The sequence below is a fragment of the Rhamphochromis longiceps genome, linkage group LG19, assembly GCF_057381845.1.
Source record: "Rhamphochromis longiceps isolate RC_006_pf linkage group LG19, R_longiceps_female_GT1.1, whole genome shotgun sequence".
Lineage (NCBI taxonomy): Eukaryota > Metazoa > Chordata > Actinopteri > Cichliformes > Cichlidae > Rhamphochromis > Rhamphochromis longiceps.
Window position 1 is genome coordinate 26,228,633 of NC_140575.1, and position 14,860 is coordinate 26,243,492.

The window sequence follows — 14,860 nt, forward strand, 5'->3', positions numbered from 1 at the left end:
TTAAACAGCATGGCATTCAAGGTCTTTTTAGCTAGTCATTTGCTTTTTCGAAGGCCTGTAGAAAGAGATCCTTCTCTGTAAGAGCTTCAGTAGCTTGCGAGGCAGGAGAGGAAGTTGATTTCGGAGCACCTCGTTGTTTCTCACATTCTTTGCAATGTAATCCTCACAAATCCTGTCAGGAGGAGGAAAAAAAAGCCTGTCAATTCTCATTTCTATTTTGGGAGACGAATGCATATTTAAAGTAACGTGCCCTACAAAGCAGCAGATACTTAGGACAGCAGATATTTTACTTGTCTCTAACAGATCTGCTGCAGGACAAACTTGTTTGTAGCAATAAAGTGAGAATCACGGTAGGTCAGGCAAGGCTGATGGCGCCTGTGAAAACTCCGCCTCCATCCCACTTTACATCCTATTCATTTTGCATCGGACTTAATAAGTGCTGCAATGCTCTGTGTCGTACAAGGGATCTCGCTTTTACTTTTCTTGCCTTAGTTTTTTGACATCTTGCTGGTAAAGGTATCACAGAAAGTTTTTTTACCTAAACAGGGGATATGGTTGCGTCTGAAAAACAAGTGCATCATTGCAGTGACCCTGAAAAGAAATGCACAAGGTTTACATAGGTTCACATCCATAGACATATTTGTAGTCTTCATTTATTCACAAAACTATGTTCATTAGATCAGTTCCTTTAGCAAACATTCTCCGTAGGTTTTTTAATGCCTCATTGTCAGGTGTAGACTGCTCTGTAGAGAGAAAGAGACCTGATGCCTTACAAAGCAAGATTAAGGGCTTAGTTAACTTCATGGTTAACGCTGAGTTTTCAGTGTTAGAAAGGCAGTTCACTTCATGTTAGGGTACACTGCCACGGTAACTTGTACTTCAGACCTAAGGGGAGTACTACAAATCAGGATTAATGGGTTAATTTGCGAAGTCTCGAAATGGGCTGACTTTTTTAGTAATCTATGTTGAAAACACCCAGACAGGAACATGTTCGGTTTGAAATCATCATAAAGTTCCAATTTTTTCCCTATTCTATTAATTCAGTTTGCTTCAGTTTTATTTATATAAAGTACTTAGTGTACTAGAAACAATCCCACAACACTCTATGAGCAAGTATGTGGCGACAGTCGGAAAGAAAAATTCCCTTTTAAGAAGAAGAAATCTCAGACAGAAACCAGGCGTAGGGAGGGGTGACCCTTCCACCATGACCAGAAGAGGGAGAGGGGAAATTTAGAAGGGAGCCAATATAGGGCAGCTCATAAGGGAGAAATATGGTCTCTCTTTCAAGTCCCTGTCAGTACACTCTCTGCACCACTTTGGATCAATTGGCTTTTCAGGGAGCTTTTGGGGCAACCTGATAATAATGAATTAAAATACAGGAGCCTCAAAGTAATAAAGCATTAAATGAAATGTAAATTCTGGTGATTCTGAAATTTTACAAATATTTTATAGTCGATTTTAATCAGTTGCTAACACTCGTTTACACATCTGGAATTGCAGCTACTAGAACACAGAGCAGAAACTGTTCAGGCTTTTTATAACCAGGAACACTTATTCAATCAATAAAACCTGCTTCACTTTGATCTGCAGACAAACTAACTAACCTCTGATATAGCTGTGTTGAACTTGCTACCTCATATAGCACTCTGACCTGCTCTGCAGGTTATGTTTCAGTTAAGAGATAAACAGTACAAAAATACCACCTGATCACAAATCAATTCTCTGGAAAACAGTGTCACCATTCCTGGAAGAGCCCATGTAAAGGCAGATCTATAGTTTAAAAAGACTGTTTAAAGTCTATGTTTTTTTGTTATAAGCATTAATAAAAAACATAGATCGTCAAAAACAAGCTCTAATTTGCATTGGCTGCAGCCATTCAAACCCACTTACACAGTGCTGCTTCGGCTGCATTTGTGTCACCTTTAGCCGATATTATATGTTCAGATTTTTCATATTTTCCTAATATGAAGAAAAAGTTTGCCCTTTCTTTCTGAAATATGCCACTGTGCTACCAGCAGACTTGTCCATGTCTACGATTGTTGTCTTTCATGTCATAGCTTGGAAGCGCTGGGTTGACTTAGTTAATTACCACCTTTGTTTGTGTCAGTGGAAGTGAAGCCAGATAAGCAAATGATAACTGTGCACGTTGAACTTGCTTCGAAGTACAAGCCCCTGCAGTATAGAGTAAACCCTGTTTAAATTTTACATAACATACATGTAAACAAAAACATAGTTTTCATGTTGCACCTGTGTCATGATTTCCAAAGACGTGGAAAATTAAACTAACTTCACCTTTGTTTTTAGCTTCTACATGCGTCTCCCTCTGATACTTACAGTGTCGACAAGCAAGATGTAGTCACAACTTCCACCAAACACAATCACATCAGCATCTTTGCCTGGATTAGCTGTGTGCCACAACCTTAAACAGGAGAAGGTACCACTTAAAATCTGATCACAGTTTACAGCAACGCTTTATAACGTTTGTTCAGAGTAATAAATATTACATTCATAAGTTGTTACCTTGGCTTATTCTTAAAGGGATGCTCTAACTCTTTCCACTTCTTTGTTTCGACATCAAGCAACCACCCATCACCTAATCGAGCAAGGTTTGTTTTACTAAGAAGAAAACAACTAGAGGACATAAAAGGACCAAAGCAGCAAAGGAAATAAACTTGAATAAGAGGATGCATTTTCTTACTCATTGGTTTGCAGTCAACACTCAGACCTCCAAACAGGAACAAGGTGTTGTCTGATACTGCTGTGAGTGTGTGCCATGATCTCCCCACCGGAGTTGGGGACAACGGGATTCTGGAAAACCGATTTGGCATGATACACACAGTTAACTTAAAAACTCACTGTGAGCTCAGGTTCTGCATACACCACATGACAAGGTACAGTATAGCAATGACACATGGCTACATACATTTCTGACCATGTCCATGATTCAAGGTTTAAGCAATGGATGTCATTTGTCCTGGTTTCCTGCATTTAAAAAACAGCACAAGTAACTTTCTCTGATCAACACAACATGCATCCATAAACACTACATCGAAAACCAACTGGGACTCTTACCATAACTCTACCTCCACAAATGTATCCTCTGTAACCGAGCGCAGCACTGCCATGGGCTGCCCTTGGAGCAGGAGCTCGGCCCTGCAAGCAAAAACAGTGTATAGTACTGTGCAAAAGTCTCAGGCTACTCCAACATTTCTTTATTTTTTTGCTTCCAGGGACCCAGATGTTATTGGAATTGTTTTTAAAGTTCTTGATGAGTTCTCCAGACTTTCTGAAAGTCAAAGTTACCTTTTCTGTACAACATTGAGTGTCTAAGAGCATTTCAACCAATGGTGTTTTCAAAATAGATAGCATTATGAACACAGAAATGTACTACCTGATTTTGTTTCATTTACTTATTTTTTAGCCATTCAGTGATAGACTTTCTAATGTGATCATTGTCCCTGCTGCATAACCCAAGTATGCTTGAGCTTTGGTGCACAAAACTGATGATCTGACATTTTCTACTCAATCTGCTCTCCATTAATTTCGGTAAGTCATCCCAGTCCCCAGACCATCACACTACCACCACCATTTTTGACTGTTCTGTATTGAAATGCTGTGTTAGTTTTATGCCAGATGTAAAGGAATTCAAACCTTCCAAAAAGTTAAACTTTTGTCTCACAGAATATTTTACCAAACATCTTTGAGCTCATCAAGTTTCTCCTTGGAGGTCTCCCATGAATGCTGTTTTTGCCCAGTTTCTTTCTTATTGTTGAATCATGAACTCCTAACTGAGGCTAGTGAGGCTGGCCTCTCTCTCTAGATCTCTAGATGTTTTTGTGACTTCTGTTCTAACCTCCTGGATGAGTCATCAATGAGCTCCTAGAGTAACTTTGGTCAGCTGTCCACTTCTGGGAAGGTTCACCACTGTTCCAAGTTTTCTCCGTTTGTGTATAATGGCTCTCATCGTGGGTCACTGGATTCCCAAAGCCTTATAAATGGCTTTTCAACCCTTTCTAGACTGACATATGTCAATAATTTGACTTTTCAGTTGTTTCTGTAGCTTTTTGAGATCTTTTAGCCAACTTCACTTTGTTAGACAGACTATATTTCAGTGATTTCTTGAGCCAACAGGTATAAAGGTCTTGGGGTTTGATAGTGAAATTGAACTCAGATTGCGGTTTATCACAGTTAACTCCTTTTTAAAAAGGGGAAAATTCTGTTTTTCAGGTAGGTTTGGATAGCCTTTTTCCCTTAATAAATGAAATCATAATTTAAAAACTGCCGTTTGCGTTTACATTGGTTATCTTTGTCTGAAATTCCAATTTGTTTGATGATCTGTAATGACGATCATGTAATATGAAAGTAAATCAAATATGCAAAAAAAACAGCAAAAGGGCAAACCCTTTTTCACACTGTACATGGTAGCATTTCTTACAGATTGCACTGGATAAGAACAACACGCATAGGTGATGATGAAATATTGCATCAGCTGTTTCTGTTCAGCTGTGTAAGCATGCCCTGCAGGAGCTGCAGTCAAAGATGTTCCACATTTCTTATACACTGTCTCATCAAAGTGTTGTATAAAGATTGCATGTGCTCAATTTTGGAACATTTTGAGAGCAACAGTCAAACATGCCTAGCCTTAGGTCTTAATAATTATCTTTTATTTATATTTCCACTTGTGAAGTTACTAATTAAAGTTTTATAGCATCAGGGGAAAAATCCCACACATGAAATTCCTGACTTCAGTCAATACCAGCATGAATTAATCTCAAACTGACTCACGTGGGTCCGCGGTTCACTCCAGCTGGACTGCATGGGGTCAAATATGTGAACTTCATTGTTCCATCCCCAAAAGACATCTCCCACCTGGCAATAACAAAAGAGCTAAGCAGGTGTAAAGAAGCTAACTTTTCTAACAAAAACCTTCAAAAAAATCTCACAGAGACAGCTAACAGACTTGTAGTGAGTAACAAAAAACCTACCCATGAAGTTTCATCCACAATAAAGCTTCCACTCCTCCGGTCGAGATCACTCAGTAGTTTGTGACCATAACCACCAAAGTAGGCGAGCCTGGAAAAATATCACACAAAAAAATAATTTCCAATTAACATAAAATTATACATCCAATCAAGAACAGACGTAACGCTGAATAGTTTTCAAAACTCAACACAGGTTGTGTTTTTGTTCGGATGATGACTTTAAGATAAAGAATGCTAAAAAGATGTTGAAAGCCTGACAAAACCTGGATTTAACGTCAAATCCAAAAACAGTAAAACCAAGATTACAAGATTAACTTGTTAACAAAAAATGTTGATTGTGTGGACATCCAAATCTGCTCGGAAATTGGTGCAGGAAACAAAGACACATGGATAGCCTCTTCACTTCATGTATCAAAGTAAGATCAAACACCCAGCATTCAATTTAAAAAATGAAAAAGACACGGAAACCTAATTTATCTATTTATCTGTCCATTTTCTTTCACTTTTCCAAACCAGCGTCATGCGGGGAAAATTCAGTATCTAATCCTCAAAATTTCTTTAGTACCAGTTTTTGACAAGTAATCTTAAAAATAGATTTTAGTTCACAACTACTGATTTCCTGTAGTGATTTATGTGGTAACAAAATGCTGAAAATTAAACTTGATTAAAATTTCACTGTGCTCACCGTCCATTGTAAACCCAGCAGGACAATTTGTCTCGGGGAGAGGGGGCTGAGCCAAACTCATGCATTATCCTCTTCCATGTATATTTCCCATCTTCCAGGTTGACGCCGTACATCTGTAGGATGAGAAACACTGATCAAATCTTCATTCCTTTATCTCTTTGCTGCATTTATTTATCAACATTTAACATTTTCTTTCAGCGTCTTTCCGGTCTTTCCACCTTAAGTTCATGCCCATAGATACTTCTGTTTCGCACAACATTATAAGGTTTATGTGGAGTTTTTGACCACTAGAGGCACTACAGAGTAATCTTTAAATGATCAATACTTCCAGCTACTGATCATGGACACAAAAAACATAAAATGTACATTATTTTTAAAACACTATCTCTGCAAATTTTACATAAGGAAAGAAAGCATCGGGAGTGCTTGCTAAACCTTAAGCATTCACACAATGTAAACATAACTATGTTTACAAAAAAAACACGTGTCATTAACAGTCACTTCCTCAGATATTAGTCAAACCTGATTGGTCTGTCCATTGTCATCACAACCTCCAAATATGTACATGTGTCCATTCATGTAGCAGCTGCAGGTCCCAGACATGGGGGGAGGGACGTCCCCATCCATGTGACACACCTTCCTTCAGAAAAATGGAAAAAGAAAAGAAAAATGCAGAAAAACTGCTTATATTCACTCACAACTCAGAAGTCAAACAGCCCCAGGAGAGTGCTTGTAAGTTCAAACATAGCTGAAATGTCATATGACTCCAACACAATTTCCACGAGTTGAAAAACAGAGTGAAAGTCAGGGCTTAACAGGCATTGGTATTTTTTGTTTTGCAAACAGAAGCAAGCAGGAATTTTTTCAGTCTTCTTACCAAATACCTGCGTCTAGTTCATACACCCAGATTTCATCATTAGGTAAGAAAACTTCTTCCTCAGCAACAGACTGGAAAGAACAAAATAATTAAATAAATTAAGCACTTTAGCATAACGTCTCATTTCATTTTTATATTTTCATCTGTCTCCAGAGAAGTGTCAGGTGTTTGAGTCAGAAATGAAAAACAAAACGAAATTAAATTAAACTAAAAAAAATATTTTATATTAACAGATGTTTAATCACTACTGACTTATTAACATATAAGAAGCATTATAATACAGGTGCAGGTGGTGGAGTTAGGTCATGTGGTTTGGGAAATGAAAGCAAAAAAAAAAAAGCAAGAAGCTGTTACATATAATAATGCACAGCAGTCCTCATTTATTTATGAATGTATTTTTATTTTTAATTTTACTAGGTATAAATTGGCATATACAGTTAATGCCACCATTTAAATATCACATGTTTAATACAGTACTGGAGAAATTTCCCTTCTCTTCCTTGTCATTTGTGTCTTTTATGTTTCAGTGTTTTCTCACCATATAGCCTCCCCACACATACAGGAGATTGTCATGCAACACAGCAGTATGTCCGCTTCGTTCCCGGGCGACCAGCTCCGAGCAGTGCCTCTCAAAGGCGGAATCCATAACTGACTGCTATTTACACACAGAGACGTGAAGGCATGCACTTGAACCTAAAAATCACACAAAAAAGGAAAAAATGTCTAAATGTCTCACCTATGCTCAACTATATGTATTTACGAGAACAAAGGCAACAGCTAACTGTGAGTAGAAACTCGAACCATCCTACTGTCTTCGGTTTATGCTAAATATTATTATTTGGGTATGCGAAAAGAAAAAAATGGTAGTCTACTAATTCAACCGACAAAAGCTCGGAACAGGTTAATACATAACCACAGTACAAAAACACTGAAAAACTAACGTTTAAATAACCATACTTAGTGCATACTCAACGCGCTGTTAGCTGTCGGATATTATTTCTTCATGTTTTTAAACCTACATATTTTGGACAAGAAAGCCTCGGTGCCAAATACTGTAAACACAGCTACAAAATAAAATACTACTTCCGGTGAACCTCTTCCAGCATAAAATTTCTATTTGTTTTTTGTTTTTGTTTTTATCTCACAATAACTCGGAATTTTGAAGTTATTGAGTCAAAATTTCGAGATATTAAGCCAAGAATTTTACTCTTGGACAGCATTTTGTCTTGTTATTTATTTATTTATTTTTGTATAGATTTTTGTTTTGGTTTTGTTTGTTTCAAAAGAAGACCCAGAAAGGCACAGTTGTTCAGCTTGTACAACATGGACAGTTTCTCTGTCCATCCATTCATAAGCACTAATAACCAGTACTTATGACTAATTACACTATATAGTCAGTAATATATTCAAAAGGATTTTTTTTATAAACTTGAATTAAGGCCAAACAAACAAATATTTTCCAAAATCAATTTCGAAATCAAAAAATACCATGAGACAAATCTACAGTTTTGGAGCAGAATTGTTTGTGTCATCGATACAGTTAATTTGTGGCAATAAACAATTACTAACGTATGGTTCACTATGGTAGCTTACTGACAAATAATGAAACTACTATGTTTTATATAATTATCACAGTCTATAAATGGCAGTAAAATATAAGGTGACACGTGATAGAGTAATTGTATTCTGTTTTGTCAAATCACTATTAACATGCTAAGAAATATACAATATAAACAATGTAACACCTTTTGCGCTTCGTTTTGATAACTTCTGTTATTATTGCTATTATTTTTGTTATTCATAAATAATTTATCCTTAAAAAGCTAGGTGATGTTTTATGCATCTTTAGCCTGTATTAAAAAACACAATAATGGAAATTAGAATAGACTTAAAAGAGAAACTCACAGTCAAAAAAAACATAATTTTGTGAAAATGATTCGGCAGATTTGTTTTCAAGTTCGCTTTTTTTAATAAAATAGAGGCGGCCCCTAAGACGGAAGTGACGACACTTGCGGAAGTTTGCGGAAGTTGACATTTAGCGCCAAAGCTTGAGTCGGAGCAGAAATAATCATGGATGTTGCACGCAGAATAAAGACGAAAGTGTCTTCTGGCTTCAAGATGAGAGGACTTATACTGCGCCCGTATGTATTCTTGTGTAGATAAAAATGGTTTTTTTCTGCTTTGAAAACTTTCGAAAACACAACGACGTCTTTTGTTTCATCTTGAAGTTACGAACAGGCAGCTCGCTGTGCAAGCCTTCTGTACTTTGCCTTATTAAATACAGAAAAAATGTTTTTAAAAACGAACAAAGAAAGCTTTTTACACTTTTGTTAGACTTCATTTTTATTGGATGTGCACATATAATTCGATGTAGTTGGACCGTGTTTAGTCATGTAGTTGTTATCTTTGTTTATTTATTTGTTGATTGGCTTCTTCTTGTTCTGCGCTCCAGTGAGGCCAGCAGGTACCTTGTAGAGGTGCTGGAGTCCGTCAGTCATTCTGAACTTGATGATATTATTGAAAGGGTCTTGGATGCAGTGGAAAAACAGCCATGTGAGTGCAGTACAGCTTGTTGTGTGCTCCTATGTTTGTGCTCCCATGTGAGTTTTTTCAGACTGTGACTGTACTGATTTTTCGCGCAGTGTCCTCCAGCATGATCGAGATGTCCGTGGTGGAAAGTGCCGTGCAGGATTGCACTCAAACTTGTGACGAAACAATGTAAGTTTAAAAAAATAGCATTGTTCTAATATTTTTGGAAGGACTCGGGGTGTCCTTTGTACATCGACTGAAATGAAATATCCACTGGACTTATTACTCATGTAGAAGCTGACACAGTATGCTTAATTAATTGATCATAAAGCATTTTAATATAATGAATGCCGGTAAAAACTAAATGCTGGGACAGAAATCATTCAGTTGCAGGTTCTTTGTAGAGTAAGGTTGGGATTAACTTGTTTACTTATATGAGTCGTCCCTTCCAGAGATAATGTTTTCAACATAATTGGAGCCTTTGATGTGCCCAGATACATTTACAGTGTGGAGAGGAAGAAATTTGTACCGTGAGTAAAACAACTTTGGTTTTTTTTTTTTCTCTTTTGTTTTAAAGTTAATGTAAATTATTGTTTAAATATAAATGTTTCTGCCGTTTTGCAGACCGCAGTGTGTCTGGCAAAGATTGTAAAGCTTTTATTTTGACTTTTGACTTCCATCCAGCATCAGTATGACCAGTCATCCAGCCCCCAGTCTGTGTGGCCTGGCCAGAGAAAAAGCTGAACTCTTCAGGGAGCGCTATACAATCCTTCAGCAAGTCAGTAAAATCTGTCTCATGATTCCAGGCTGACCTGCTGTCTTTGCTGCCATTTTTAATATGTATAGTGTGCATGTCGTATTCATTTCTGCAGCGAACACATCGCCATGAACTCTTCACCCCGCCAGCGATAGGAGCTGCTGTTGAAGAGGGTCAAAACAAATTTCAGGTATCACATCTAAGCTACTGTAATGGACACTGTGTTAAACGTGTATTACCTCATGTCAGCTATTTAAAAAAACAAAACAAATTTAACTAACCATTTTTAGCATTATTTGTGTTTCCTAGCTGAAGACGGTTGAAGCATTGCTTGGTAGCACAGCTAAACTGGGAGAGGTGATTGTACTTGGTATGATCACACAACTGAAAGAGGTTAGTGATCCAGATAAATATAAGAGATTATGTTTTGTTTTGTTTTCCATTTCACTGAATGCGATGAAAATTGTGACTTTATGTTCAGTTTGAGGATTTTGTTGTTGTTGTTGTTGTTTAATCTGGTTCATTTAACATTTGAAAACCATTCTTTTCAGGGTAAATTTTACCTGGAGGACCCAAGTGGAACAATACAGCTGGACTTGTCCAAAGCAATATCCTTTGATGTTAATAAAAGTCCTTCATATTATGCAAAATCACATGGAATATAAAAGATAAATTCCTTAGCTCCACTCTCACCAGTTTCATAATGGCCTCTACACAGAATCCTGCTTTGTACTGGCAGAAGGTAAGATAATTATTCTAGTAAAAATGGCAAAATGTGGATTTTATACACACATCCAAGCCTATTTGTGAATTTGCAACTCACGGTTTGTTTTCTAGGTTGGTACGAGGACTCTGTGTTCCACGTCAATGGTTTCGGGTTCCCACCAACAGAGCCTTCATCAGCCACAAGGTCAGAGGAAGAGTAGTTGTACTACAAAATATACATTTTGACATTACATTCTAGTATAAAGTATGAGTTTCTGTGTGTGTGAGATCATGTTCAGACTAAAAGTTAAGGAGCTTCCAGTGAAGTGAAGTCAGTTTAACTTGTCTTCCTTGTTAATTTGTGAAAATGCCACTGAATTAATATGAAGGCAAATACTCTTTAAGTTGGAGATCATCGTCATTATAAGCTACACAGACATGCCAAGATCACACTTCTCAACAGCAGACTATAAAGACTGAATACAGTCACAGTATGTTACAGGAGGGCTTAGTTCCCCAGCCTTATTGTAGTCAGAATGCAGGACTTAAAAATGTTTTTTTAGGAAACTTTTAAAGTGTATAATTTTAATTCAGTTACCATCAGGGGATTGTTAAGAAACAGCATCTTATGAGAACACGATGAGCAATTGTGGATTTGGGCTGTCCTGCTTGGGTCCACAGTATTATTTCATGTTTTACTTGAATTCCTTGATAACTACGGCTCTATTATATGAGGTCCCCAGAAAATGATTCTGATTCCTTGGTGTAATTGTTATATTATTTCCAGAGCATACTACGGAAACATTAACTTTTTTGGAGGTCCATCTGCCACTTCAGTGAAAACGTCCGCAAAGTTGAAGCAGCTGGAAGAGGAGAATGAAGACGCCATGTTTGTTATCGTCTCCGATGTCTGGCTGGACAGTGTGGAAGTGATGGAAAAGCTCAACATCATGTTCTCAGGTCTGATAGTGAACTTTACAAGTCAACAGTACACTTTTGCGTGACACCAGTAACATTTTTGATGTCATTTCTAAATTGCAGGATATGCTGCCATGCCCCCCACCTGCTTCATTTTCTGTGGAAACTTCTCTTCTGCCCCGTATGGGAAGACACAGCTCAAATCACTCAAAGGTAAAGTCTCATAACACACTGAACATCTTGAAATCTCTGCTTGTGAGTTTTGACAGATGCTCTAAAATTTTATTGACATAGTTTTTTGTGTAAACACTGTATGGATCAATTGACTGGCCGTGATATGGAGCTCACGCTGAACGTAAGCACAGCGATTTCCTGTCACGTATGTCCTGTGACAATTCCAGGAATGTTTATTTAAACAAGACAGCTGTGAAACGACGTGTCCTCTGCTGTCCGCTATTATTTTGGTGTCTGAATCCTGGTGTGTGTCCTCAAAAAATTCCTCCGTGGAATGAAAACATTAGTGCCCCTGACATACTGCATACTCTGACCATCTCATACTTCAGTGCACGTTATTTATGGAGCAAATATGGCTGCTGTGCAAGTCATTAACTGTTATAGGAAACAGAGAGTGAATAAAGAGCCACAAGCCAGTGTTATTTGTTTAAAACGATAAGAAGAATAACAAGCTGCTGGAAACACTCCTCAGAGATTCTGGTCCATATTGACATGATAATATCACACACTTGCTGTAGATTTGTTGGCTGGACATCTCCCATTCAACCACATCCCAAAGGTGCTCTATTGAATTGAGGCCTGGTGACTGTGGAGGTCATGTGAGTACAGTAAACTCACTTTCATAGTCATATCTTGTTGGAAGCAGTCATCAGAATATGGATACCCTGTGGACATGATCAGCATGATATTCAGGTAGGCTGTGGCATTTAAAGTTGATGCCACAGCAGAAATCGAGACTCGACAGACCAGGCAACATTTTTCAAATCTTCTGTTATACAATTTTAATCCATTGTAGCCTCAGTTCAGTTTTTAGGTGACAGGAGTAGCAATCAGAGAGATCTTCTGCTGCTGTAGCCCGTCTGCTTTAAGGTTTGACATGTAGTGCATTCAGAGATGCTCTTAAGGATACAGGGTTGTAACAAGTGGTTATTTGAGTTACTGTTGACTGCCCATCAGGAAACAAGCCAGTTTTGTCCAGAGTTGGTTGTGTGGGAAAATCCCAGTGGATCAGCAGTTTCTGACCAGCTTTTTTGGCACCAACAATCACATCTGCTTAAATCACCTTTCTTCCCTATTCTGTTGTATGGTTTAAGTCTTAAATGCTTCCACATGCATAAACGCATTCAGTTGCTACCATGTGATTGGCTGATTAGATGGATATTTTGAATAGCTATACATATATAATCGGTCAATGCTAAAATCTGTAGAACATCTGAACAATTTAATAAAGGGACAAAGACAAAGGTTTTCAGAGGTTTTACTCATTTTTTTATTATTATTAATTTTGTTTATTGTTTTTTAGAGTCACTGAAAGCCCTTGCTGATGCTATATGCTCATACCCCAGCATTCATAGCAGGTAAGCTCTAATAGATTTTTCACTCTGTTCTGCTATTGTTTTGTTTTCTACTTACTCATGTTTCAGTGTGTTCATCTTAAACCCGCAGTAGTCGCTTTGTGTTTGTTCCCGGTCCTGAAGACCCTGGTCCAGGCACCATCCTGCCACGGTAAACCTTAATAGACGCTTAGATTTCAACTTTATTCTGTGAGATTTTGATTCGAGTGGTTTGAACAAATGTGGGTAAACTATGTTTCAGACCTCCCCTGGCAGACCACATCACAGAGGAGTTCAGACAGAGAGTGCCATTTTCTGTGTTCACAACTAATCCATGCAGGTGAAACAAACATGTGGCTCTTATTTGATGCACAAGTATCTGCTAGTGTGTTTAATTAAGCTTGGAGTACAGGTTTTAGATATGATTTTGAATAGTTTTAGTTAAAACCATGCAGACACATAATGTAATGATGCATATTTCTCTGACAGGATTCAGTACTGCAGCCAGGAGATTATCATTATCAGAGAGGACCTGGTCAACAAGATATGTAGGAATTGTGTCCGATTGCCCAATAACAATCTTGACATTCCAAACCATGTGAGTTTCAACTTTTCTTAACAAACCTGTTCATACAGGAAGAATCATCACTTCAGCATTTATCATGTTGTCAGAGGTTTATAAGCCTTTGTTAATCATTTTTTGCTAATATTTTTAAAGCAAAAAGTAGCTTTTAGTAGTGATAGTAGTATTTTTCTTTTTCTTTCTCTTCTCAGTTTGTTAGGACAATCCTATCCCAGGGTCACTTGACTCCACTGCCTCTGTATGTCAGTCCTGTATTCTGGGCCTATGACTTTTCCCTACGAGTCTACCCGGTACCTGACGTCATCGTCTTCGCAGACAAATACGACCCCTTCAGCATCACTAACACAGACTGCCTCTGTGTCAACCCGGTATGAATGAATGACAGATTCTTTGTCAGAAAATCGTAGAGGATGCTTTCTTCTAATATAAGTAAGCAATATCTTTTTTTAACCTGTTTACTTTGTCAGGGTTCCTTCCCAAAAAGTGGATTCAGTTTCAAGGTGTACTATCCATCCAACAGGACAGTTGAGGACAGGTGGGGTTTTTCCTCTCTCTTTGTTTTTGGTGTATTTAACAGTGACAATGGTGGTTTTAATGGTGATTGTGCTCAAACTAAACAGTTTTCTTATTTCTTCTTCACAGCAAACTTCAAGGGCTGTGAAGAAAATCCCGGATTTGCAATTTGACTGTACATTACTTTTGTATGATATTAGATGTTGAAAATTGACTGGTAATCAAATAATTTTATGGTCTTTGAGTCTTTGTTCTATGAGGAATAATAAAGTTTTTATGCTTTGTACTGAACTTTCTGACCTTTTTGTGTCTATGCATTGAATTGCAACTTGAACCATCCTTAGTAGTCAGTAGCATTAAGTTAATAACATTATCAACTCCTATCTGTTTTACCCTCTATAGTCACTATATCGTAGCTTTGTGAAATATGTTTTTCTAAAATTGTTTCAAAAGGACCGACACATTTTTATATGTGCAACCAATTTTACTCAATTAATGTGCAAGGTAAATACCAAAGAGTGGCTCTTGTGATAAATGCATCCTGTCCCTGATACAGGCATATATGCTGTTGGATTCAGCACAGTCAGAGCTTTGAGTTCTGCTGTAGCCTCTCCCATTCAGCTTGGCAATTTATTTATTTATTTTTATAATTTTATCTTTATATAACATCCATTTCATATGAAACTTTAACGAAACGAAAAGCGTTGTTGCGCTTTGTTCTGCGTTTGGGAGTCTTAAATTTT

The 14,860-nt window shown here is 37.6% G+C and overlaps 2 protein-coding genes across 2 annotated transcripts; one reads left to right on the forward strand and one right to left on the reverse strand.

Moving 5' to 3' along the window:
• Window positions 1-2: 2 nt before the first annotated feature.
• LOC146646897 (kelch domain-containing protein 1) lies at window positions 3-7,306 on the reverse strand. Its single transcript, XM_085391833.1, has 13 exons — window positions 7,083-7,306; window positions 6,545-6,615; window positions 6,190-6,307; window positions 5,668-5,780; window positions 4,986-5,073; window positions 4,786-4,869; window positions 3,073-3,153; window positions 2,924-2,982; window positions 2,699-2,808; window positions 2,521-2,593; window positions 2,335-2,419; window positions 539-591; window positions 3-172 (listed from the first exon to the last, which is right to left on the reverse strand). The coding sequence occupies exons 1-13, from the start codon at window positions 7,188-7,190 to the stop codon at window positions 28-30; spliced, it is 1,188 nt and encodes a 395-aa protein (XP_085247959.1). The 5' UTR covers window positions 7,191-7,306; the 3' UTR covers window positions 3-27.
• A 1,220-nt stretch (window positions 7,307-8,526) lies between these two features.
• pole2 (polymerase (DNA directed), epsilon 2) lies at window positions 8,527-14,408 on the forward strand. The gene is made up of 19 exons (XM_085391824.1): window positions 8,527-8,685; window positions 8,997-9,097; window positions 9,187-9,262; window positions 9,526-9,603; window positions 9,758-9,851; window positions 9,946-10,020; window positions 10,140-10,223; window positions 10,382-10,438; window positions 10,524-10,572; window positions 10,668-10,740; window positions 11,323-11,495; window positions 11,577-11,666; window positions 12,991-13,045; window positions 13,134-13,193; window positions 13,284-13,361; window positions 13,511-13,619; window positions 13,796-13,972; window positions 14,072-14,139; window positions 14,247-14,408. Exons 1-19 carry the CDS (start codon window positions 8,615-8,617, stop codon window positions 14,263-14,265), a joined length of 1,587 nt encoding a protein of 528 aa, XP_085247950.1. The 5' UTR covers window positions 8,527-8,614; the 3' UTR covers window positions 14,266-14,408.
• Window positions 14,409-14,860: the final 452 nt, after the last annotated feature.